The sequence below is a fragment of the Danio rerio genome, chromosome 19 (genome assembly GCF_049306965.1).
Source record: "Danio rerio strain Tuebingen ecotype United States chromosome 19, GRCz12tu, whole genome shotgun sequence".
Classification (NCBI taxonomy): domain Eukaryota; kingdom Metazoa; phylum Chordata; class Actinopteri; order Cypriniformes; family Danionidae; genus Danio; species Danio rerio.
This window is the reverse complement of record NC_133194.1, coordinates 44,619,884-44,640,180: the sequence shown is the minus strand read 5'-3', so window position 1 is coordinate 44,640,180 and position 20,297 is coordinate 44,619,884. Positions and strand designations below refer to the sequence as shown.

The 20,297-nt window shown below is 38.5% G+C and overlaps 2 protein-coding genes across 15 annotated transcripts in view; one reads left to right on the top strand and one right to left on the bottom strand.

Annotated features, from left to right (window-relative positions):
- The window catches only part of trioa (trio Rho guanine nucleotide exchange factor a), a 784,286-nt gene that overhangs the window by 203,738 nt on the left and 560,251 nt on the right, over positions 1 to 20,297 (top strand). For 12 of the 14 annotated variants that reach the window (XM_073930886.1, XM_073930887.1, XM_073930885.1 and 9 more), the window contains one exon: positions 603 to 4,686. The exons of 1 other annotated variant lie outside the window; for it this stretch is intronic. In XM_073930886.1, coding sequence (XP_073786987.1) covers positions 603 to 1,148 — 546 coding nt within the window. In that variant the 3' untranslated portion in view covers positions 1,149 to 4,686. Of the gene's footprint in view, positions 1 to 602; positions 4,687 to 20,297 lie in introns of those variants that run through there. One more of the 14 variants, NM_001104526.1, reaches the window with a different exon arrangement.
- The window catches only part of tinagl1 (tubulointerstitial nephritis antigen-like 1), a 61,504-nt gene continuing 54,251 nt past the window's right edge, over positions 13,045 to 20,297 (bottom strand). The window contains 2 exon segments of the mRNA NM_001044977.2: positions 13,045 to 13,438; positions 16,079 to 16,124. Of these exon segments, the coding sequence (NP_001038442.2) occupies positions 13,274 to 13,438; positions 16,079 to 16,124 (211 nt within the window). The 3' untranslated portion in view covers positions 13,045 to 13,273.

Genomic DNA, 20,297 nt, shown 5'->3' with positions numbered 1-20,297 from the left:
ATAATCCATTTGAATTATGTGATAAATAAATAAATAAAGCGCCATTAAATCCCGCCCTCTCATGGTAGGTATGCACATTGCGTACAGCCGTATGGCTGCAGTCGCCACTGTTATCGACGGTAATCCACCTCTGTGCTTACGTTTGTATTGACTGTGTTCTGGATCAGCTGCAACTGTCTGTCTTTTTGGGAAGGCCAATGAGGGGTCCATCACAGTAATCCATCCTGCTGCTGATAAAAGCATGAACAAGGGTCTCTCCTGGAAACAAAGCGTGTAATTCATGCAATGTTTTTGAGGTGATAGTACTCTGGTTTAGTTACTGCTTTGACATGACTTCTGAAACTCCGATCTGACTCCTGAATAAAACCAAGATTCTTGACCTTATTTTTGTTGTTTGAGCCTTAGTGCCAGGGTGCGCATTCACCTTGAGAACCTCATTCCCAAACGCAGTGACTTCAGTTTTCTCTCTGTTTAATTGAAGAAAGTTTTGGCACATCTAACTTTAGAGGTTCAGTCAAAGTGCAGACTAGTCAGTTTGAGCTTGCTCTTTTTGTGTGTGTGCCTCATTTAAACGTGACGCTAATGTTGTGTTCTGTGTTCAGCCTGAGAATCTGGTGGTGGAGCAGAGCCCGTCTCAGCCGCTGGTCAAGCTGACGGACTTCGGTGATGCTGTGCAGCTCAACTCCACGCCGTACGTTCACCCTCTGCTGGGGAGCCCGGAGTTCGCAGCCCCTGAGCTGGTCCTCGGGGACCCTGTCTCTCTGTCCTCCGACCTGTGGAGTCTGGGGGTCCTGACGTACGTCATGCTGAGCGGAGCATCTCCGTTCCTTGATGAGAGCGTGGAGGAGACCTGCCTCAACATCTGCCGCTTGGACTTCAGCTTTCCTGATGACTACTTCCAGGGAGTGAGTCAGGCGGCGCGTGATTTTATGTGCCTGCTGCTCCGGATGGAGCCATCCAAACGTCCACCAGCCACCTCATGTCTACAGGAGCCCTGGTTGAGAGCCGGCGGGGGCCGACGCTCAGCCGAATGCATCGATACCTCCAGACTGATCTCCTTCATCGACCGACGCAAACACCAGAACGACCTGCGGCCTCTCACTGGCATCAGAGCCTTCCTGCAGACTCGATTACAGCCCAGGATCTGACCCAATGAAACAATCTCATCCTCTTTCTGACGCCTTCAGTCCTGAGCCAATCAAAATGTGTGAGCATATCAGAGCCTTGATTTGCTGCTGCTGCTGCTGCTTCCTTTCCAGACTTGTAAGCAGAGATTAAAACCATTTAAATATAAATATATATATATATGGAAATCAAATATTTCTTTGATTTGCTGAATGATCAACAAATCTACGTAAAAGGACTCTTATTTTGTGTGTTACCCGCACAAGAGGTTTTTCAAGGAAAGCGATGCAAATGCCATTTTAGCGCGGAGAACAACTTTGTTTTGCCCTTTTGTTTTGCCTGAGCCAGACAGCGAGCGGCTGCTTCTCTGCTTCTATTTCGTTCGTTTTTTCTTCCAGTGTTCGACATTTCGTAGAGCGCGTTAATAAACCACATTTTCAGGTACATCTTTCAATAAAAACAAAAAAATAACAAAAAACATGAATGAATTTTAAGTGAAAGCTTGTTTTGGTCTACTAGTGTAATTAGTTGCTTAATTCAACAACGACAATGATGATGATGATGATATTTAGCTGCAAAATTTTTACCGAATGCAAGTTAAATTTGTTTTGTTGGTAACTTTATAATAACTACACACTGTCAATCATTTATTAAGCATTAGCAAAGAGTGAATTCATTATCTGTTAAGCATGAACTCGACATTAATAGATGTTAGTAAGCAGTTTATAAATACATTTTCTTGACTTAGAACATGCTTAATGATTGTATTTTCATGCTTTGTTAATAATTATATTTAAAGCAAAGGTCTCAAACTGGATTCCTGAAGGGCCGCAGCTCTGCAGTTTTGCACCAACCCTAATCAAACACAGCTGATCCAACTAACCAAGGTGTTCAAGTCTACTAGAGTCTATTAAGCAGGTGTGAGATGTAGGTAGTTGCAGCTAAACTATGCAGAGCTGCGGCCCTCCAGGAGTTGAGTTTGAGACCACTGATTTAGGGATCGCATTTATTACAAACTAGATGTTTAAAAATAGGTTGTGTTTTCATTCTTCATTAACTAATTAAACGTTCATCATTAAGTTCAGTATTGCGTTATTTACAAACCCTTTGTATTTAAGAGTAGTTAATGGCTTTTACAATCATTCAGAATGAGCTATTAAACGATCAATAAACTATGCAAATCAACATTTAAATATTTTATTATTGGTTCGTGATTGGTCCGGCAGATTGGATGATTTTAAGGGCCCATTTACTTTGGGGGCCCCCAGAGATGTTATTAGGGGCCCATGAACCCAGCCCCAGGCTTTTCATTTTAGGCTGCGACCCCCAATTTGAGTGCGCACAAGGGCGTCGCTTATGGGCGGGAGAAGTTTGGAGTATTCAAAGAGCCTACGTACCTTGGGGGCCTCCAGAGATGTTATAAGGGTGTACGAACCCAGCCCCAGGCTCTTCAGTTTGGTCTGCGACTTGCGATAGTTTGTTCCCATGAGCAGCGTATATTTGAGTGCGCACAAGAAGTTTTGCGCGGGAGCAGCGTATATTTAAGTGCGCGCAGGGGCGTCGCTTATGGGCGGGAGAAGTTTGGATGATCCAAAGAGCCCATGTACCTTGGGGGCCCCCAGAGATGTTATTAAGGGCCCACGAACCCAATAACATAGCAGGATATCATGAACAAATATTGTGAAGCCTTTAAATGATAATATTTACCTTTTCATATTAATAGTTTAAAGTCCTTTTTTCAGCTCGCTCTTATTACATGAATGTGCTCTCGACTTGTAATACTGCGCTCAAGACGTTTGTCAGTGAAAAAACGCCATACTAGTTTGTAAAAAATGCGATACTTCAAATCAATGGTCTCAAACTCAAACCCTGGAGGGCTGCAGCTCTGCACAGTTTAGCTCCAACCACATCCAATTCATACCTGCGTAATAGTCCCTAGTCGTCTTGAACGCCTTGATTTTTTTGGATCAGCTGAATTGAGACCTACGCTTTAAATCAGTGTTTCTCAACCATGTTCTTTGAGGACCACCAGCACTGCGTGTTTTGGATGTCTCTTTTGTCTGTCACACCCATTTCAGCTCTTTCAGTCTCTGATGAGGAGCTGATGATCTAAATCAGGAGTGTTTGGTTAAAGAGACATGGAAAATCTGCAGAGCTGGTGGTCCTCCAGGAACATGGATGAGAAACACTGATCTAAATTAATAATTAACAATTAAGTATGAAAATACAGTCATTAAGCACGTTATAAAGTCAGAAATACAGCCTTTGTATCTGTTAGAGTTAATACTTAACAAATAATGAATGAACTATTTGCTAATGCTTAAATCATTCATAGTGTGTAGTTAAATAAGTGTTGCCAATTTGTTTATTTACTACGACTAGAACAAATTGTGTTGTGCAATCTACAGATGTATACGCCTTATTCTATACTACACGTCTGACGTTTCTCTTTTTAGTTTTTAATAACGATGGCGGCGAAAGCCATACGGCGGCAGGACAACATCGAACAATGACTGAATACTGTAAACGCACTCCTTTCTGGTTCTTTCCATGTGCAATGTTGCGGCTTCGACAGTTTATGCGACTATTTATTGAAGACATCCGTTAAACCTTTAATAAAGACGTAGAATCAGTTCTGCTGTTATTTATTGAAGCTGGTATTTTCGGTTAAGTATTAAACGCCCTGTCCTCTTTACTTGGCACTTACGCTAGTCACTTTTCTGTTGAGATATATGCCAAAGCTCTCCATGCTTTATGAGAATTAGTTTTGTTTATTTCTGTTTCCGACACTCTTATAACGCTTCATAGATGTGACCGGTTGTTTACATAGCTTTACATTGGGATGAGTTGTTTAGTTTTGTAATTCGGTGTCCGTTTTATTGACATTTCAAAGATTTGTTTCGTTTTTTGATTGCGAAGCGCACCTCCAGTTTAGACTAGATATGGAAATAATTTCAGAATAGCAGGATGTTATGAACAAATAATGTGAAGCCTTTAAATTATGATATTTATCTTGTCATATTGATAGTTTAAAGTCCTTTTTTTTAGTTCCGAGGTTAGTCGTAAGATTCGACTATTTTTTTTTTTATCGTCACTGGAGTGATATTGCAGTCTGTAAACATTGGCCTGTTGCTCGCGTTCTCCATCAGTTTTTTTTATGTTCATTTTTATATTTTGAGGCGTATGAAATGTTTCAAGCGGTGGACGGCGACACTTTCCCGGTAGGAATTGTTGATTTTCATCTGTACAGACCCATATCATGTCCCCTAATTTATTTGTCATTGTAAAGTTGTACAGATGCCTTTACAGCGTGGGAACTTGGACTGGATACTTTTTTTTCCTCTCTCTCATTGAATGTCTGATTTTAGTTCTGATGGCATTGTATTTTTAATGTATGTATTATCATTTTAGACTCATTTTATTTTGATTATTTTATACTTTAGCTTTTTTCTGCATGTGTATATTTCTTTGTACAGAAACCATAAGTGTTTTACGCGATATGTGCTGTAAATATCTTCAGTTTTGTCATCAGTTATTTTGGAATTAAACATATGGAACATTCTTGTGCTTGGTTTATTGTTTTAATTTGCTGAGTTTTTTTTTTTAGATTATTAATAATAGAGACGCTTCACTCAAAACTGAAAATTCTGTCATGATCTGCTCTGGAGCTGAAGATCTTTGCCCAAACCCGAAGGAACCCGATGCTTAAATTCTATCATTTTAGATGGGGCCGGGCTCGGGCTTGCGTGGTAAAGATGTGAAGAAAATAATCAAATCGTTTATGACAGCATCCAATCCCAACCCTGCAAAGGTGAAACAAACGATGACGGAGATGTGTGAAAGAGCAAATTTTGCGGAGTAAGAAAGTGTACAGCAAGCTGACAGGGAAGATGACGAGGTCACCCGCTACATTGAAACCGCTGTCATGGAAAATGTAACGAATGTTAAAACACAATCTTACGGCAATTCGTAACTTTTTGAATTAGTGGCTAATTCGTATGAATTCATACAATCTAATTTGTACAATTTACTATGATTTGCTCATCCCCTATTGACGGTTGGTTTTAGGGGTGGGGTTAGATGCCACGCCTCCTTTTTAAAATTGGACAATTTCGTACAATTGAACTCGTACGAATTAGCCACTAAACTGACAAAACTAAAAATACTTACGTTTTCTCGTGAGATCAGACTGGATGTTTTTGGCTGGTGGAAGATGAACAAATAATCCTACCCAAAACATGCCAAATTAGCCTGATTGGAACTCTGCATCCCGGCCTGTAGCAGCAGCAGTAGTGAAAGGGTGTTCAGTGCTGCTGGACGCACCATCAGTGAGCGCAGGACCCCGCTAAAGCCATTTACAGTGGATTCAATAATGTTCCTCTACAAAAACACATAGCCTAATCTAGGTGAGTAAAGGATTTTCAAATTATAACTAAATATTAATTTAATCATAACTGCATAATGTAGACGGAGTTTCTGTAGGCTAGTGTTGGCATTATTCTTTCATTATTCAGCTTCACTGTGACATTAAGGCTGAGTTGTGAAGAGAAAAGGTGAAACAAATCCCGCAGAGCCTTTATCTTAATTTCGTTAAGGCCAAATACATAATTTATATTTTATTTTAAATTAGTTTGTTAGGAAAGACTACTTTTCATTTGGCGTGTCGGCCAGTTTAAGGGCTAGGTGAATGTACAGCACCTAGGCCTATTTAGAGTGCTGAGATGTTACAGAGGACTTATTTTATTTTTTTGTTCCAACTTCTTAGTGGCCTATAGCCTACGTTTGTTAAGAGTAAATTGTTAAGACATGTATAAACGGCTCATCCTTGAAAAAAGGCAAAAGAGATGTGTGCATGTGCACATTTGAATAATATCGGGGTGTAAACTGGTTTGTTCGGGCTTTTTAAAGATGTTAATCAAAATGTACTTGTTGGGCTCTGGCTGAATTCTGTCAGGCTCGGCCCTGTCGTAGACTTATAAGGCCTGATTGCAGCTCTAATCTGCTCTTTTTTCACTTATAACAAACCTACTAGAGTTTCTTTTGTCTAATGAAGTTATTTTTTTTTAAATGTTAGAAACCAGTAACCATTGATATGCGTATTATTTGTTGTTCACTTTGATTGACATTCTCCCTTTGTACGTGTCATAAGAGGGGGAAAGCCCCGCCCATTAGTGACCATCTTTCCTTAATGAGCACAGGAGGTTAGTCTTGTTTTTGGATCTGCCAATATGACACAGGCATTTGTAGCTCTGCCCTCTTTTGAAAAGAGCACAATTTAGTTTGAATTTAAAGCGACAGTCACCAAAATGACACAATTATGATCAAAGCTTAATGCTGCGTTTTCACCAGACGCGGAATGCTTGAATAAGTCACCCTATTTGCATGCAAATAGACGCATGAACCTTTTGAGTTTACTTGCCTCATTTGCCTGTGAAATTAAATTCATGTCATAAGTGGGGTTTTTGTCTGCCCAGTATCTCTAACATCATTGCTATGTGGCTAACATGTATTTCATTGGGAGAATAGTTGTGCTTATGTGCTTTAGGAAGGCTGAAAAACAGCATAGGTTTGTTTGGCGCTGTGTCTGGGTCCACCTTTCAGAGGAGTTTCAGTAACTCCTCCAGAAACTATAAATGGATGATGGAAGCTTTCAGTGGTGCTTCTGGCTCAGCCGAGCTCAATTTGATAAACTGTTGTCCGATGTCGACGTTAATATTAGGTTTGATTTAGGTTGTGACGTCAGGTGACCAAAATTCAATGTCTAGCTAGGACAGCGTTATTTTGATGTCAAATGACATTAATATTTGGTTGATTTTAGGTTGTTAGAAAGTGACCAAAATCAACATGTAGCCAACATCTTAAACCAACATCATATTGACGTTAAATACTGGCATTTATTCATCAGGAATGGCAGCCAAAATACGAAGTCATAGTGGTAACATCCACACAACATCAAGCTGTAACATAATTAGACGTTGATATTTGGTTGATTTTAGGTTGGACGTTGGACATTGACGTCAGCCCGATTTTCATTTTCAGACAAAATGCAACATTTCTACAGCGTTGGGGTACAATGTCAATCTGATGTCATGTTGATGGGAAAGTAAAGGTACATATGTTTAAAACTACTTAGTAAATTACAATCCTTGATAAGAAACTACTCAATTACAGAAGCCTGAGTATTTGTAACCTGTTACTTTACACCACTGCAAATGGTAAAGTCTAGATCGGATACGCGCCCAACTGGAAATGCAATATGCACATTAATATAGCAGCATTTTTTAATGACACTGTATAACAATAATTCATATTTTTACAGCACTGTGACGGTTGGGTTTAGGGTTGGGGTAGGTGTTAAAAATACAATTAATTAAGTACTATAATTTAATAGATAACTCGGTACAACTACTTTACAGTGTTGTGATGGTTGGCTATAGGGTTGAGGTGGATAAAATACAATAAATGGGAAATTTTATAAATAATTCTCGTTAACTTCCGGCCGCAACTTGATCCAATCTAGCAACAACCACTGCAAACGACAACCAAAACCGCTTGCAACACTTCCCATTATGCAATGCAAGAATTTGCGTAAGTGTGTTTTGTTTTTGTGAATGTAAAGTACAGAAAGAAGGAACAAATCAGCTACACAGATGATGATGATGTGGGCTGAAGGACTTTTATTGCATCATCACGCAGGTGAAACACTACAGTGGTTTGCATTTTGCACAACAACACGAGAAACAGTAACATTGCACAGCAGTAAAACAGCCACACACACACACACACACACACACACACACACACACACACACACACTTTGTTCTTAAATAACACTCATTCATAATTACAGAACTAAAGAAAACGAGAATCGTCCACCTTAAGTGTATTGTGAAAGCATAATAACAAAACCTGGCGATATTAAGACATTGAATATTCATGACACAAGCCCAAATGTTTAACCAATCTGCTTTATCTAAATAGAAACTACTAGCGTGACTAATAGAGGACAAACGCTAGCTGAATGCTAATACGCAGCTAATATAGCATCTGTTGCTGAATTGATATGGTCTTCTCTCTGAGAGCGTGTTTTGCTAAATACAGGCCTTTGAATTAGCCATGTCAACCTTAATCATGACATTATCGTTCTGGTTTGCTGGAGTTTTTGCCGTAGGCTATGTAGGATATAGTCTATCCGATGCTAACTGACCCACGCTAATATGTGTAATTTGCCTGATTTACATTTCAAGATGCAAGTAGCCTATTTCAGCAACGTAATGTTCGCTTGTCACTGTGTTAGAGTCTTTATGTTTCTAATATCTCATGTTAAGTGTTTTCTTCTACGTAAACGAATAGGAAAGGTTTTTTTTTAAAACACTAAAAGTCATAATTAATTAAATAATTCAACAAAAACAGACATTACATGAAAATATGTCAATGTTTGTGTACAATCTTATTAGATTAAAGAATACAACAGTTTAAGACTTGAGAGAGTTTATTCTGACACTGAATCTGTGCTTTATTTCCCAGCATAATAAATTAAAACCTAATATAACTACACAGGCTCGTAGCCAGCCTGGTTTAAGGGTTTCTATTTAATTATGAGATTTAAATACTGGATTTTAGTGACATTTTGAGCTAAATCTTTTGCTAGATTAGCTTGTCAGATGGCCATCATCACCACACTATGTAAAAAATATATTTCCTAAATATTTTCAATTAAAAAATGTGAAACAAACCTTTTTTTAAACAAATTTATTACATTCATTTATAATAAAAGAAAAATAGGAATCTGTTTTAAAAAATTTCATCTGTAACCTATCGTCATTTATTTGAGAAATAAAAAACTGGCCAGCACATTCAACTTTCCTCAGTCACAATTTGACCATTTGAAAAAAAATGATTAAAACATAATAATAATAATAATAATAATAATAATGAAGAGCTTCACAATTTTTGCAACCTCTCTTGTAAAAAAAAGGCACATTTGAAAATTCATAGATGATAACAATCGCCAAAATAGTATGGAAATCAGTTTTAATGTGGTCCGCTTGATGCTTCACACCTTTTTATTGGTCATTTTTTGTTTCAAGAGTTGGCCTGAGGTCCAAGATTTAGAATGAAAATGACTTGTAAAATGTTTTCTCTATTTAAACACAATACAATAGCTGAAGATGACCACTGAGGTCACACTGAATGTTTGACAATGAGTGACAGCCAACAGAGGATTCTGCTTAATCTTAAAGCCTTCTCGATTACTTATTTTCACAATTTGTTATGGCATAGCACTCAAATTAGGAGAAATGAGCGGATGTATGGGACAAATTCAGGGCATTTGTCAGTGAGGGGTGGGTCTTCCGAACCACTTGAAACCCCCCCCCCCCCCCCCCCCCCCCCCCCCCCTTGGCTAGGAGGCTGTTACATATTCTAAAGCTTTATCCTGTCATACAGATTTTGAAGAGATGCATTAAAAGAAAACTTTGCATTTGTTAATTTAGCTCTTCTATTTAGATTTTTACAATTATATATTGTTTTTAAAGATGTCAAATCTTTTGGGACTGAATTTGCTTGTGCTTTTGACAAAGCAATGCAGCATGAAAAATTAATCATATTTCTCCATTTAAAAATGAGTTTATACAAGTAAAACTTGTTATAAAAGTATACGGTGATTTGTTTGACTTAAATATGTAGGTTTCATAAATGTAAAGTGTTTTGAACAGTTCAATGCAATTTAATTAAAGTTCAATGATGTTCAGTAATTCTTAAGATATTTTTTAAATATACAGTGTCACTTATATTGTGCATTGGGCATACATTTGTTACAATTCATGTGTAATAAGAAATTTCAAATCATGTTTTTATTAAACTGGCACAAATGCGGCAACATACAAAACTGACTTCTTTCACATTCATTCTTCAGTTATGATGGTAATTTTAGTTTTAAAAAACATTTTTTTTATTTGAATAATTAAACCCAAAATGCTAAATAAAAAAGAAGCAGTAAACAGATTTGAAATGCTTTATGAGGGATAAAATCGCAGTAACTGGTGTCCATTTTTGGTCTCCTAGCATGATTGTGTATTTTGGTTTGCTTTTCTTATAGTCTGAGAGCAACTGAGAGCGACTAACAGTAGTTTTTAATGAAGAAATTCTCCACCTTCTGTTCTTTAAACTTCAACAGCCAAAGTGGCTCTTAACATGTTTAAAAAGCTTTAAAATCACTCAGTGGAATGCAGAGAACTGCCATCTATCAGGATATATATATATATATATATACACACACAGTTGAAGTCAGAATTATTAGGCCCCCTGAATTATTTCTCCCCTTGTTAATTTTTTCCCCAATTTCTGTTTAACGGAGAGATTTTTTTTCCAACACATTTCTAAACATAATAGTTTTAATAACTCATTTCTAACAACTGATTTATTTTATCTTTGCCATGACATTTAAAGGTTTACTAGGTTAACTAATTAGGCAAGGTATAATGATGGTTTGTTCTGTAGACTATAGAGAAATTTTTTTTTGTAATTTAATCATTTTGTAATTTAATAATTTTGTTCTTAAAAACTGTTTTTAATCTAGCAGAAATAAAAGAAATGAGACTTTTTCCAGAAGAAAAAACATTATCAGACATACTGTGAAAATTTCCTTGCTCATCATTTCGGAAATATAAAAAAAAAGAAAAAAAAATGCAAAGGGGGGCTATTAATTCTGACTTCAACTGTATGTATATATGTATATATGTATGTATATGTATATGTATATATATATATATATATATATATATATATATATATATATATATATATATATATATATATAATTTTATTCTATTTTTTGTTTTTTTATGTTTTGTTTTATGAATTACTGGTCCTAAAGCATCCTCCATCTTGATCTCACTTTTGACATGGACTACTGTCTGAGTGACTTCATGAAGCCTAGTTCACACTGTATGATTTTAAGCAGCACAGATTGCTGTGTCCTTCACACCACATGACTTGATTTTATGTATTTAAATCGATGTTGTGTTCACACTATGTAATTAATCCACAAGAGGGAGTCACACACTACATGAACTGACAACAACTCCGGGTGGATTTCATTCTGAAGGGCTCAACACTATGCCTTAATCCCTTCTGAGGGTTGCTCTGAAGGGTTTAAAGAGGTGGTTCTCAACCATGTTCCTGGAAGACCACCAACACTGCATGTTTTAGATGCTTTATTTGTCTGTTACACCCTATACAGGTGTTTTAGTCTCTGCAAACGAGCTGATGAACTGAATCAGGTGTTTGATTAGGGCAACATAAACTGTGTCCGAAATCATAGGTACTACATTTGAATTTACTACAGGATTGCTTGAAAAGTACATTCTATATAGTATAAATGTGAGTAGTATGAATGTAACTTTTACGTACTACATCCACCATTGCTCAATATCACGTGACCTTCCCACATCAGTTGTGTCTTCATGAATTCTCTACAATTGCATCATGGGAGCATCCATTGGATGCGCACTTGAGAATCTCGCCGGTAGTAGTAGGTCATCCAGGTACTTCTCGCATACTGTTTTTCAAGACTATGGCTGCGTCCGAAACCGCATACTTCCATACTATACAGTACGCTAAAATAAGTATGCGAGCCGAGTAGTATGTCCGAATTCATAGAATTCAAAAATCAGTAGGCAAGTACCCAGATGACTTACTACTTCTGGCGAGATTCTGAAGTGCGCATACCATGCATGCTGCGCTATCCCATGATTCCCCCTCGAGAGAATTCATGAATGGAAGTGAAGCGACGCAGTTGATGCGGGTAGGTCATGTGACCATGACAAAATGATGAATGTGGTACATCCGAATTCCTTTCATACTTTTCACATTCATACTGTATAGAATGTACTTTTCCATCGCCCGAGTAGTACGTTTAAATTCAAATGCAGTACCTACTGAGTAGCAGGCGGTTTCGGATGCAGCCAATGAAATCGAACGCTACTCGTCTTGCATACTGTTTTTAGCTTACTATATAGTATGGAAGTATGCAATTTTGAATGCAGTAATGAAAAATGTGCAAAGCTGGTGGTCCACCAGGAACGTGTTTGAGAAACACTGGATTAGAGCATAGAGATGAGCCCTTCTGAATAGAGTGCAGTGTGTGACACCAAACAGCTTTAACAGGATCATTTCCCGAAATGCCCATCACTTGTATTTTGTTAAAATACTTCATTCTTTTATACTAGGGCCCTTTGAAGTGGCCAGTTTTAATCACTTCGGTTTGGATGGACACTTTAATATGGTGATCATGATTTTTTTTTTTTCACACTGTAGTGCCCTTCAGAGGGCGATATATCTGCACCCGGCATCTCTGTCCAGCACCCAATATTGAGGGAGGAGCCATCAGAAAGACTTGAACACTATTGGCTGCTTGTGTGGTGATGACATCACAGTGTTTGAAATCAAGGGAGCATTTGAAAGTGTCGTCAATCAGCTGATCTGTCAGTGGTTCGGCTGATAGATGTGGCTTTAGTATGCTCTCGTGTTTATGTAAACGCAGGGTGAAGCGAGTGCATTGAGGAAAATTCTAGCCAATCATTATCCGAGAAATGATCCAGGATATTGGATTTTCATTTGCGAGGTCTCGACAACAAGCCTCTGATTCGTTGTTCAGTAGTTCACACATAAAAATCCTCCAATCACAGCCTGATCTGTGAGCAAGCTTGCTAGCAAATCGGTCTTAAAATCATGCAGTGTGAATTAGGCATTAGTGTGCGATGATGATGATGATGATCCTCAAAAGTACGGAAAAGAAAACAAGACACATCCTAATATCTCTATAATAGACCTGTGAGAAGTGAAGTGTGTTTTTGGAAAACTGAATCCTGAGTGCGTTTGTTATTTGAGCTTAAGCAATGGAGTGTAACAAGCAGGTTTCCACCAAAACCTTGATATTTGCCATATATACACACACGTACATATATCTGAGTTTGATTTTCTCCATTAGACGTCAGTGGATTTGTGTATTTGGACAGAGGGGGGCAGCGGACACTGCTTTATCTGTGTGATATCCAGAAGGCACTGGGGTTTGGTGGACATTGAGACTCTAGCAAACCTGCGTAAGACCTGATTGGCTTGAATCATCCAGTAATGCGTACAGGAGCTACTTGCGGCGACCGTGATGATGGTGGTGGTTGTGCATGTCCTCCATAGTGACTCTGCCCCAGACGCCGATTACAAATGTCTCGATGTCACACTCGTTCACACCGCGAGCTATGCGGAAGTAGCCGTCCTCACCCCAGTTCTTGCCCCATGAGTTTGCTCCGATCTGTGGGATCAAAAAGAGACTGGTTTAAAATTCTATTGTGGGATAATCATAGATATATACACTAGATATCGCATAGGGACCCTGAGCATGCGTCAATAGCGCCGCCACATTGATACAGTGCTCCCAGGACTAGTGTCATTCAACCGCATTAGTCAAGACGGTGTTATTACGTGAAGATGCGGGACTTTAGCGCTGTCTACATGTGTAGTAACGAGCAAACAAAGAAAACAAAGCACAAAGGCAGAACATTTTATATGTAATATTAAGTTTTTTTCTGTTTTTGTATGTTCTGAACTTTTGTGCTAATCAGGTAACGTTATTGATGATAACAGTCACTTACTGCATTTACCATACTGCAAAGCAGCTCCAACTCGCACTAAACACTCGGCTTATGCTAGTTTTGTTGAATAAAATCAGCAAACAATGCAAAAGAAATATGACAACGAGATGCTGCGCTGCCAGAAACTTGTATTGTTGTCGGCTAACGTTAGTGAAAGAGTCGTTCGGGGCATTCATTCACAAATGAATCGCTCCCTCTGTCAGTATGAGAAGCGAAAGCAGGAGAGGAGCTGTGTTTCAGGACACGGATTAGATTAAATTTAACAGTGAGGGTGAATAGTAGATTTCTGTACACACAAACACAAGCTTTTTGTCAGGAATGCCCGTGCGGTCACTGATCCATCAATGTAGAAAAGTGATGTAAAATTATAATTTTCGGAATTAGAAAAAAAAATTACATGCTAAAATCCAGGAAAACTCCCGATCATAGATATATGTGTATATGTGTATATCTCTGGCTTTGGATGGCCACAGTCCTTCACTGTACCTTGGTCCCGCATTCATTTCAAAGGAGCGCTACCCTGTAGCAAGATGGCGGCGCTATTGACGCATTTCTTCCAATAGACAACAATAGGCCAGGCGACATCTAGTGTACATATCTATGTAGGATAATTAGGATATAGGTGTCTCCTAAAAAAAAAAATAGGAAAGGGCTCCAGACTTTCTGGACCTGTTCTGGCTTTGGTTTTATTGCAAATCGAATCTTTTTCATCCGAAGAGCATGCAGGAAATCAAAAACCCATTGCCGATAAGAAGGGGGAGCTGCTGACTTCCAATTCATAAGAATAAGTCGTCTAGCCAGTAAGGTTGCAAAGGCTACGCTTTCAGCCTTTAATGAATTTAATTCAGCATATTCTGGTAGGATTTGATACGAATTTTTGAAGCTGCGTCACGAGATTAGATCTTGATTAGATTTGTCTGTACTGGCCAGTACAATGTGACGTGTTTGAGTGTGCAGCATTAATTCATGAGATAGACTTGGTTCAAACCAATCAGCGCGCTCTATTGTGTATGTGATGTAACTTCATTAATATGCATGATAGCTTCGAAGACGCCACCTTTTGTTACTAAAACAAGTGGAAGAAGAAGCATTGTTTGGAGACACAGGTTGTCAGTGTTGTGTTTATAAATGTGCTGCAACGAAGGTTTTGTTTTCATTTCCAGGTATGAGAGCGCAGCTGGACCCATGTGTGGATCACGGTGCACGCAACAGAAATATGTTTTTGTTTTTTGTTTTTTTTTAAATTGTGACATCCAGATTTGCCGCTCGTCTTCTTTAAAAAAAAAAAAAGGCGTGACTCCAGTTGGTGTTGATTGTCCTGTCTCTACAGATTTGGTAAGTGTGGGATCAATGTTCTTCATTTATGTTTATGTCGAGGCAACATTAGTTCATTTCCTTAGCAGTACTCTTTCAGTTTTCAAAGACATACCTTAGTAAAAATGATGTAGTTACTAAGTTTACAGTATGTTAATATCACTAAAATATAATGGACTGAAAGATCCGCTGTAAATGCTGCTCTCTGAGTGTAAACGTGTAAACACCTTAAACTATTACTGTTGTGTATAATTTTCGCTGCATTTTGTGACAGGATGGTCTATACACACACGGCTGACGCTGACGCTACCTACCGAGTGCATCTAAGTTACCGAGAAATGCGGAGGTTTTTTTTTCCTCCCATTCGGCTTGCAGTGTCAAACTTTCCATTGCAACTACACTCTTCCAGCAGTTCCTAACATAAAAATATCTCGTTTGTCACGGGGGGCATGCAGGAAATGTTTTTGAATGAAAATGAAAGAGCCAAACTGCAGTTAAAGTCAACAAATGAATAATTTGGCAAATATTTCGATTACTGATGTCCATGTAAATGCAATCACTGTCTTTCTCTCCTGCGTCTGTGTTTGTTTTGTCTTTGTGAAAATCAGAGCATGCCCAAACTGAAACTCCCATTTTTTCGCAAAACCTTCCCTCTTTCCCTCCCCCGACACTCCAACATAAACAGATCTAGACGCACACACACTTTCCTGACTTTTTTCAAACTAGAAGTGTGAAAACGCAATGCTGACGCAGGTGGATTTCGTGGCCCTTTAAGGTGGATGTCAACCCCTTAGAATAATAATTTATGAAACAATCAAAACTAAAACCATCTTGTATATGATCCGCTTCTTCCCTTTAATTCAATTTAAAAGTCATTTTAATTTTGGTTCATTGGCACACTGAGAGAAAATCTTTGTGATTTTAGAGTGACAATTGTACAGCATGAGTGTAAGATTAGTGTATCAGATACAGATGTGCGATCTCACCCAGTATTTGCGTGTTCTGCCACTGTAGTCTCTCTCCTCTCCCCATCTGAAAAAACAAAAACAAAATACCAATTCATACAGTATTGTGCATCAGCTAAAAAATTTCAATTTCAGTCAGTTTTTGGGGTGAGAAAATGAAGAACTGTAGACATCCAAGCTAAACTGAGTTTCAAAGCAGATCTTTCTTACACAAATAAACACAATTTCTTAATCAGTATTATAGTCCTGTTTTATTGACTATATATATAAAATGTATATCTGTATTATCTTAATTAGAAGCCAAAATTGAATAAATGAACAAAAACAGGAATTATATGCATAATTCTACAAAATCTCTGACACTATTTCTTTTTATCACCCTTGACTAACTGTACATATACTATATAATCTTTATACTTCATCAGTTCTTCTAAATGGTGACGCAGGTAGTGCTGTCGCCTCACAGCAAGGAGGTCGCTGGGTGGCTGTTTCGAATCTCGGCTTGGCTCGGATGGGATGGGAGTGGATGTTTCCCAGAGATGGGTTGTGTCTGGAAGGGAATCCGCTGCGTAAAAACGTGCTGGATAAGTTGGCGGTTCATTCCGCTGTGGTGACCCCGGATTAATAAACTAAGCTGACAAGAAAATTAATAGATAAATGAGTTCTTCTAAATTCTGGTTTTCTGGATACACAAATGTGAGGTGCAGTAATGTTTCATTTGTCAATACTAAGACAATAGTAATCTAGGGTGCCAAAAAGTCTAAAAATAGCCCTGGTGAGGTGAAAGCAGAAAAACAGCTCAAATAAACACAAAGTTATATCAAAAGTATGACAAAAACGGAATTTGTCATGTTTGTTATGCGTTTGAATGTAAACAGCTGGGGAAGAAACTGCATGAGTATGACTACATTAGATCTGTGAAACAGGGTCTCCTGTTCATGAAGACAAAACATTATTAACAATTCAAACTCACAACTAACACAACTCCACCTGGCTCTGTCCCCTGAGGAGGTAATCATTTATACTCAGGACACTGTGTGTTGTATGTTCCTGGAAGAATACTCAGGACTGCAATAAAGCCGTCAGAGAGAGTTCAGAAAAAGCGTTGCTGATACAGGTAATTCCTCCCTTTAGAGTGAAGATTTTAGCAACATCACACACTGAAGGAATCTGAAAGTGTTAAAACCATAATAGGACTTCATTAGCCACGAAATCACATCCAGGCCCTTGATGCGCTGAATTGTGTCCACATATCAGAGGAAGGAAGCCGATCTCGCCCGCCCCTTTACATCTCAAGTCAACAACAACTGCACGCTTTGAACCTTCACCATGCCAAGAACTTCCTTCCGCTTCTCCACCCGTCCTGGTTCTTGGAGTATTGGCCAATCACAGAGGAAGCCTTTGACCCTTCACTGTATATATTTGTCTGAGCTATGAACATTCAGCTTGTCCATCACTACACTCTCAAAAACAAAGGTACAGTCTGTCACTGGGGCATTTACCTTTTTCAAAAGGTAAATTTTTGTTCCTAACAGGTCCTTAAAGGTACATATTAATACCTAAAATGTACAGATGTGTACCTTACAGTATCTTAAAGGTACAAAATGTTTACCTGATGTCCATCAGTAAAAATGTTTTTTTTTTTTAAAACAACTTTTAGGGTCAATATTATTAGCCCATTTAAGATAACCTAGTTAATGCAAACAAGTTAACTAGTTGCACTTTAAGCTGAATACTACACTCACCGGCCACTTTATTAGGTACAGCTGTCCAACTACTTATCAACACAAATTTCGGTAACACTTTACAATAAGGTTTATTAGTTAATGCATTTACTAACATGAACAACACATGTACAGCATTTATTAATCATAATTGAACATTTACTAATGCATTGTTAACATCCAAGGCCATGCTTGTTAACATTAGTTAATGCACCATGAGTTAACATGAACTAACAATGAACAACTGTATTTTCATTAACTAACGTTAACTAACATGAACAAATACAGTAGTAAATGTATTGTTCATTGTTTGTTCATGTTAGTAAATGCATTAATTAACATTAACTAATGAACCTTATTGTAAAGTGTGACCCAAATTTCTAATCAGCCAATCACATGGCAGCAACTTAATGCATTTAGGCATGTAGACATGATCAAGATGATCTGCTGCAGTTCAATCCGAGCATCAGAATGGGGAAGAAAGGTCATTTAAGTCACTTTGAACGTGGTATGGTTATTGGTGGCAGACGGGCTGGTCTGAGTATTTCTGAGTACAACCATCTCTAGGGTTTACAGAGAGTGCTCCGAAAAAGAGAAAATATTCAGTGAGCAGCAGTTCGGTGGGAGCAAATGGCTTGTTGATGTCAGAGGAGAATGGCCAGACTGGTTCCAGCTGATAGAGAGGCAACAGTAACGCAAGTAACCACTCGTTACTACCAAGGTATGTAGAAAAGCATCTCTGAACACACAACACGTCCAACCTTGAGGCGGATGAGCTACAGCAGCAGAAGACCACACCGGGTGCCACTCCTGTCAGCTAAGAACATGAAACTGTGGCTACGATTCACACAGGCTCACCAAAATTGGACGATAGAAGATTGGAAAAACGTTGCCTGGTCTGATGAGTCTCGATTTCTGCTCCGAGATTTAGATAGTCGGGTCAGAATTTGGCATCAACAACATGAAAGCATGAATCCATCCTGCCTTGTATCAACGGTTCATTCTGGTGGTGGTGGTGTAATGGTGTGGGGGATATTTTCTTGGCACACTTTGGGCCCATTAGTACCATTGAGCATCGTGTCAATGCCACAGCCTACCTGAGTATTGTTGCTGACCATGTCCATGTCTTTATGACCACAGTGTACTCATCTTCTGATGGCTACTTCCAGCAGGATAATGCATCATGTCATAAAGCGTGAATCATCTCAGACTGGTTTCTTGAACATGACAAGTTCACTGCAGGGGCGGACTGGCCATCTGGCAATTCTGGCAAATGCCAGAAGGGCCGGACCATTTTTTTAAATGTGGGCCGGTCAGTTTTTATTTTTATTTTGTATTTTATTATTATTTTTTATATGTATTGTTTTTACATGCAGGCAGCTTTTATCTCGTGCAACATGTGAATATTATGATGACGTTGATGATGGTAATAATAGTAATAATAATAGTAAATGTTAAGCATTTGGCCCAATCGGTGATAGTTTCGAGAGGGGCCGACTCAATCAAAGGTTACGCGGACATAATCAAAATCTGGCAAGAATGTCAAACAAACGTATGGTAATGTGGGCTGGTGTGGCTATGGTGCCAGGGCTGAATTTTTGTCCCAGTCCGATCCTGGTTCACTGTACTCAAATGGCCTCCACAGTCACCAGAACTTGATCCAAAAGAGCACCTTTGGGATGTGGTGAAATGGGAGATCCACATCATAGATGTGCAGCAAACAAATCTGCAGCAACTGCGTGATGCTATCATGTCAATATGGAGCAAAATCTCTGAGGAATATTTCCAGTATGTTGTTGAATCTATGCCACAAAGGATTAAAGCAGTTCTGAAGGCAAAAGGGGGTCCAAACCGGTACTAGTAAGGTGTACCTAATAAAAGTAGCCGGTGAGTGTATTATCTTGCAAAATAATTCGGAAATTATTATGTACTGTAATCACAGCAAATACAAAAAAGTAATTAGAAATGAGTTGCTAAAACTTTTGTTATAAAATGTAAAAAAAAAAAAAAAAAATCTTGCCATTAAGCAGCACTTGGGAAATATTCTTAAAATAATAAAAAAAAAAAAAACATCACATGAGGGCTGAAATTTTAGACATCAACTCTATGACGGAGCTATTTATTTGTGTGTGTGGAATGTCTGGAATAAATATAGTTCTGTCCTCCTCTATTTCTAAAGGAAGTTTTCCATCAGACTCGGGAACACACTGTATCATTCTGCTCCCAAATAATCTGCGTACCCACTGGAGGGGAAGTCAGTACTTATTACAATCAATAAAAATAAACAAAATCACCTAAAAAAACTAAAAAACAATGAGCCCCTGTTTAAAATACAAGGGCGAGTCAGAAGTTCAAAACCAGCGTCTGTGTGTTTGGCAAATGCATGAAAAGTGCAGTTTAGACCCCTGCTATGCTCTTATCTCACCATATTTTCTGTCCTTGGCTTTGGACAATGACAGACATACCACACTGCTCCTGACCTGCGCTGGGTTTAGGCCTCTCTGTCTGCACTGAAC